The following is a 6851-nucleotide window of genomic DNA, read 5'->3' on the forward strand; positions in this document are numbered from 1 at the left end:
CCGGACAGGGTGTGGTAGAAAATTGGATTCTGAATAGAAAAGTCCTTTACCATTTTTCGATCAGACCCATTGAAAAATTACTATGAATTTATGAAAATAGACCAATGAGGAGCGCGGTATAGCGGCAGAACGGTAGGCACGAGAGCGAGCGAGTGGAAGCGCGACGGGCAATGAGTGCGCGCTCGCTTGCACATGTGTGATATCATTGCTCAGTTATAGCGGGATGCCCGTATACAATAATAATGATCAATGATACTTCTGTAAATAAAAAAAAAAATTAATATTAGAAAAACCATCCCATAGACAGCCCCATAAAACAAAAAATGTGCGATTTTTTGATAATTAAAACTCGAATTTTCGGTGTCACCAAAAAATAAAAAAAAAAATCCGATAGTCATATTCAATGATACCCCTGTAATTAAAAAAAAATAAAAGTTATAAAAGTACCCCATACACTCTAAGATACAGCCCCATAAAGCCAAAAATTTGCGATTATTTAATGATGAAATTCAAATGATCAGTGTGCACTTGAAGTTAAAAAAAAAAAGCAATAAAAATAATCAGTGGCACTACTGTTGACCAAAAAAATTTTTAAAAATAAAAAACTACCCCATAGACTGGGAGATACAGCCCCGTAAAGCTGAAAATTCGCGATTATTTAATGATGAAATTCAAATGATCACTGTGCACTTGGAATAAAAAAAAAAGGTGTGTGTGCGATTCACACACGATAGAAGTGAAACTTCAGTGAATCGACAAAAGAATGAGATGAATATTTATAACAAGGGTAGGATAATTACAAAGTTTAATTGTTCAAAAATGAAAGTATTTTGATTAATTTTAAAAGATATTTTATATTTTATTTAACATATGTTACATAATCTATTACTCAAGTTCCATATTTTCAGTTTCAACAAATGATACAAGAGGCTTATGATAACTAAAATACGATACAAATATTTTAGTTTCAATTTGGTTGATATATCTTTGGAACACTGCATCTATTACCGTTTTTGATCTTGTAGTTGATTGAGTGCGATTGTTACACATTTTTAAATAAAATGTTGTATCGAGAAACTCAATCAAAGGAAGCGCTGTATCTGATGCAAAATTTATGTTAAAATCCCCACTTAAAATCATCGGAATTTTATCATAATTCTTTTTGAGAATTCGCGATACCTCTGGGGTATATTTGATCAAATTTTCATGTATAAATTCAATAACTGATTTTATTGATTGGTTGGGAAAGATGTAAATTGCTACGATCAAAATTAAATCTCCTTGGTCATTTCTGCTCTCACAGGCACATATTTCTCCAACTTTCGAAAGCTGAACAGACAATGATTCTAGCTCAATTCAAGATCGATTTCATTATTACTATTATTGTTGAAGAAGCTTTCATCAATTTTAATATCGTAAAATAAATAAAGTGGAGTTTGAAGCAAATACTGAAGCCATGCACGAATTGTCCTTTTATTAACTAGTCCCATTAAATAGCTTGATCTATGTATTATTTTTTTCTGCCCTCCAGGCGGAAAGTGGCAACTTTCGGCCCGCTGCGCTAAACGAAATTGCCGCTTTCCGCCTCTGTCGGACAGAAAAATAGTATACAAACCTATGGCAGGAAAATAATAAATATCTCAGATCACATATATGTCGACCTCGGCTTCGCCTCGGGCAACATATATGTGTTCTGAGACATTTCTCATTTTCTTGCCACAGGTGTGTAATATACTATTTTTTAATGTGTACGTTAATACAGTAATCATCATCGACATTACGGGGTAAGAGTTTTACCATATTGTTTACCTCGACTGGTACATTAATGATTTGTCCATAAATTCCATATTGCCCATGAACATGTCGTAACCGTCGAATTTGCATAAATGGAACTCGTGGTGAGACAAGTCTTTCCGAAATTAAGTCAAGCGGTGGTAAAACCTCAGGTATTTTTTCATATTTAAAACCGTTATAAGTAGACATTATAGGAATCACTTTCCTCCCAATTGCTTGGTAACACGTGTTGCACAGTAAAATATCTTCAACTGTATTGTAATTTTCAACTATTACCCTTAATAATTGTTCATCTTCAGCACGTGGTGATTTTAAATCTAACTTAAACCACAATCGATCACAAACGGAGCACTTATGACCAAACATATTGTTTAAAAACTTGTCGTTAAATTCTTTATGAGCAAACTTGTTTCGACGAAACCGTGAGTATGGAATTTCTGGCTGTACATCTACTGGAGGGTTATCTGAAAAAAAACAATTCAAAGTATGTAACGAGTTATCTATCGACTGTGTATTGAGAATCAATTCCTTAAAAAACTAAAATTTTTTACATCGTAAATTCGAAAAATGTATATAAAATTAATTTTAAAAACTCATTTTAAGATAATGATTATTTTCAAATATGGTTATTAAATTATATGTACCATTTAAAAATTATCCACTCTTTAGTTTAAAATTAAATTATTTTTTTTTAATATCATTTTAATTTTGAATTTTTTTACAATTTATTTTACCATTCAAAAATATTCATCCGTCTTAAAATTGTTTTTTTTTCCTATAAATCTAAATATTAAATCATTTTGTTAATTTAAGAATTATTGAATTATTGAATATAAGTTTAAATTAAATTAAATTTTTTTTAATATTTTAAATCATGAATTGTAAATTAGGTACATGTTTTTAAATTAAATTTTTAAGTTTTTTCATTAAAATTATTATTAAATTGAAAAATTTCTTTAAATTATTTAACATTAAATGATGAAAGTTAGTATTAATTATTAGTACTTACAATCATTATTTACTAAATTATATCCCGTTGGAACACTATTTTGTTGCTGAGAGTGGTCTAAAACAGAAAAAAATAAATAAGGTTAGACACATGATGTATTGAGGTTATATATATATATATATATATATATATATATATATATATATATATATATATATATATATATAATCCATGATCAGTTTAAAATAAAAATCAAATTTATTGATTGAAAAACATTGATATATTAGTTTATACTTAAAACAGGATTAAAAAATATTTACACTTACCATTTATTACATCAGTCACATTGACACTTATATCTGAACATCTATTTTGATTGTTCAATAATTGTTTTTTACGTGCACGAAACTCGCGACTACGTTCTGTTGAACTTTTTGCTGAATTTTTTTTCATTTTAATTTCATTTTTTTTGCGTCGATATTGACGACACATTTCGGCATTAGTTTTCGGCATTTTATAAAATTTATTATTTAGTACAAGATATAAAAATACTCACAAACAGTTAAATAATAACACACCACGCTATCTTACTAAAACGCTGTAATACGCAGCCGCATACAGTGTACAGTAAGCTCACGTAGTTTTCACATGCACTACACACGTTAAATGCTCAAATACAAGCACGTATTAAACAGTGTGCAATATACATACACACTGACATCTGCTCTCTCGCTCTGGCTCACAAATTACAGGCGACTATGCTTAGAAGACGGGAGTGGGGACGCTACGAAGTATGGCACAAAGAGGAGAGACCGATAATATACAAATTGTATGTATATTTCTGTCTCATTCTTTCCCCTGGCTTCATCCTACACATTTTTGTATTTGTGTCTCTTACCTGTCGTTTTTTCGTTGCATCCGGTTTGAAATCACAACGATTCTAAAGAAGTTTCACTTCAAAAAAGCAATAAAAAAAATCAGTGACACTACTGTTGACCATGTTATGTCCAAGGGCGTTTTTTGAGCGGTAGCGTAAACGGTGGAGGTTTGGACTAACAGTTTAAAGAATACGCAACGGAGGTTTTAATTCCGTTGTTTTAATTATTTTTTGTGAGACGTTTCGATGTACGAATTTACCACGCCTTCGTTTGAGACTGTACACGGATTTCTATTAGGAGTAGATGTACTACTTGCTAGATTATTTCTGATTACCGGATCCGTGATCCCGAGGCTGCTGTTAGCGCCTTTTCCTTGAATGAGCCCTCCAGTTGGTCCTTGCAGCGGATGGAGTTGGATGGATTTGGGCTGCTTACTTTAAGGGCTTCTTATTTTACGAAATAAATTGACTCGAACAAAATTTCACTTCTTTTGATATTTATTTTTATAAACACTAAAACTTTTACACTTTAACAAATTTTATTTAATCGAAATTTATATTAATGAATTTTATTAATTTGATTGAGCTAACGTCCTCCAGTCCCCCGTAGGGTAAAGTGCGCAAAACTAGCTTCTAAGAAATTTTGAATAAACTTAATGACCGGATTCTCGCCTAAGTGCAGAGCAAATTAGAACTTTGAGATTCCGGTTCTCTATGATTTATTTACTGGCCGAATTCTCGCCTAAGTGCAGGGCAAATTAGAACTTTGAGAATACGACTCTCTAAATTTTATCTACTGACCGAGCTCTCGCCTAAGTGCAGGGCAAATTAGAACTTTGAGAATCCCGACTCGTAGATATTAATAACTAATACGTGGCCTGCCGGTTGAACCGTGTCTGAACTCGTCTTAAGTGCAGCGCAAATTAAGATAAGGGACTTTTACAAGGCACGGGCCTGTCAAGTTAAACGCGGAAGTCGAATTAACTAACAAAGACGTGGATTTGGCTGTTGATCGCCTTTTTAAAAGCTCGCGGTGCTGAGATTGCAGAAGTCCCCGCTAGTCAACCAGCAGTCACGTAGCTTACATTTTATTGAGGCTTTCGCGCATGGAGAAGTCTTCCATCTGCGCGGGTGATTTAAATTAAGAAAAAAAAATTGAAATGGACATAACAACCAAAAACATTTTTAAAAATAAAAAACTACCCCATAGACAGAGAGATACAGTCCCATAAAGCCAAAAATTGTGCGATATTTCAATAATTAAAATAGAAATTTTCGACGACTACTCAAAATTTCAAATAAAAAACCAGGGCTAATAGTTAACTATACTCATAACAATCGAAAAAAAATTAAAAATTACAAAAACCACCCCATAGACACTAAGATACAGCCTTATAAAGCCGAGTGTTTCGGGATTATTTAATATAAAAATTAAAATTTTCTCAGTGGATTCGAAATAGAAAAAAAAATACCAATCAAAATTATCAGTGGTACTTCTGACCATCAGACAAATTTAAAAAATTGTAAAAACACCCCATAGATACCGAAATACGACTTGATAACGCACAAAAATCGGGATTGCTCAGAAATTAAAATTCAAATTATTGGTGCCCATTGAAAATCAACAAAAGAAACCTTTTCTACTTGTCGATTAAACTCCTGTGAATCGAAAAAAAATTATTATTTAAAAAACCACCCCGCAAACTCCGAGTTATAATCCCATTAAGCTGAAAATTTCTGATATTTTAGTAATTAAAATGCTATTTCTAGGTGTCCGTTGAAAATAAATGAAAAGTATGAAAACCCATTTTCAGATATACTCTTGTAAGCAAAAAAAAAATAAGATTTAAAAAAACCTCCCCATTAACGGCGAGATAAGACCCCATAAAGCCGCCAATTTGTGATTTGTTAGTAATTGAAATTGAAATTCTTGGTGTCCATTTAACAACAACAAGGGAAACCTATTTAACTTTTCAATTACACCCTTAAAACAAAAAAAACTTAACTCTTGAAAATCCACCGCATAGACACTAACAAACATCCAAATAAAGCCAACAATTCGCGATTTTTCAATAATCAAAATTCAAATTATCAGTTGACACCGAAAATTTCGATATTAATCCACGAAAAATCGAGAAATCGCGGCTTGATAGAGGCGTATCTTGGGGTCTATGGGGTTAATTCTTGAATTTTGATATTTTTATTTATTAAAAAAAGTAAATTGGAGAGTGGAATGAGTTTATGCTCTTTATTTTAAGTGGACACCGAGAATTTCAATTTAAGTCAATTAAAAATCGACAAATCGCGACTGTATGGGGGTGTATTTCGGTGTCTGTGGATTCTAGAATGGATTTATTATTTTATAACAGAGATAACATTAAAAAGTACAATAATTTTCTTTGACTTATTTTGAGTGGACACCGAGAATTTCAATTTAGATCAATGAAAAATCGAACAATTGTGGCATTGTGGGGTTGCTTCTCGGTGTTTATGGGGTGGATTCCCAAATTTTGATTTTTTAATTCATAAAAAAGGTTAAACTAGAGAGTAAGATAATTTTCTTTGAGTTATTCCGAGTTAACACCGAGAATTTCAACTTAACTTCACAAATAATGGAGAAATCGCGGCTTTATGGGGGGTGTATCTTATTGTCTATGGGGTGGATTCTTAAATTTTGATTTTTCAATTCTTTACAAAGACAGCAATTTAACATTTAAAAATTCAATTCTCAGTGTCCACTGGAGATTAAGGACTAACACTGGGAAAAATTATAGGGTACATCCTACAGAAGATTTTTCGAGTCGTAATCGATTAATCAACCCCATGGTTGCCGAGTAACAGCCCCATAAAAGGCGTTGTTTTACTAAATTGAGTGCAATTTGACTTTTAAAAAATCATTCCTCGGTGTCCACTGGAGATTAAAAAAGAAAACTTTCAAAAATCATAGAGTGGACCCTACAGAAAATTTACAGACTCCTAATTAACCCTATAAAACCGCGATTTTTCGATTTTTCATTGATTTAAATGTAAATTCTCGGTGTCCACTGAAAATAACTTAAAAAAAATTATCCTACTTTCCAATGTAACTTTGTAAAGAATTGAAAAATCAAAATTTAAGAATCCACCCCATAGACACTAAGATATACCCCTCATAAAGCCGCGATTTCTCCATTATTTGTGAAGTTAAGTTGAAATTCTCGGTGTTAACTCGGAATAACTCAAAGAAAATTA

General features: G+C 32.0%; 1 protein-coding gene across 1 annotated transcript; it reads right to left on the bottom strand.

The window, feature by feature from the left end:
- Nucleotides 1-1696: 1696 nt before the first annotated feature.
- Nucleotides 1697-3556, bottom strand: LOC123275354. The gene is made up of 3 exons (XM_044743437.1): nucleotides 3070-3556; nucleotides 2804-2860; nucleotides 1697-2258 (listed from the first exon to the last, which is right to left on the bottom strand). Exons 1-3 carry the CDS (start codon nucleotides 3254-3256, stop codon nucleotides 1735-1737), a joined length of 768 nt encoding a protein of 255 aa, XP_044599372.1. The 5' UTR covers nucleotides 3257-3556; the 3' UTR covers nucleotides 1697-1734.
- Nucleotides 3557-6851: the final 3295 nt, after the last annotated feature.

This window comes from Cotesia glomerata, linkage group LG1 (assembly GCF_020080835.1).
Source record: "Cotesia glomerata isolate CgM1 linkage group LG1, MPM_Cglom_v2.3, whole genome shotgun sequence".
Lineage (NCBI taxonomy): Eukaryota > Metazoa > Arthropoda > Insecta > Hymenoptera > Braconidae > Cotesia > Cotesia glomerata.

Bases quoted from the DNA above. Each gene is read 5' to 3' on its own strand.
- LOC123275354 (XM_044743437.1), bottom strand. From the start codon at position 3,256: ATGCCGAAAACTAATGCCGAAATGTGTCGTCAATATCGACGCAAAAAA. The intron at 2,861-3,069 runs GTAAGTGTAAAT...TTTCTGTTTTAG, and splicing joins TGTGACTGATGTAATAAATG to ACCACTCTCAGCAACAAAAT. The intron at 2,259-2,803 runs GTAAGTACTAAT...GTTTTTTTTCAG, and splicing joins TAATTTAGTAAATAATGATT to ATAACCCTCCAGTAGATGTA.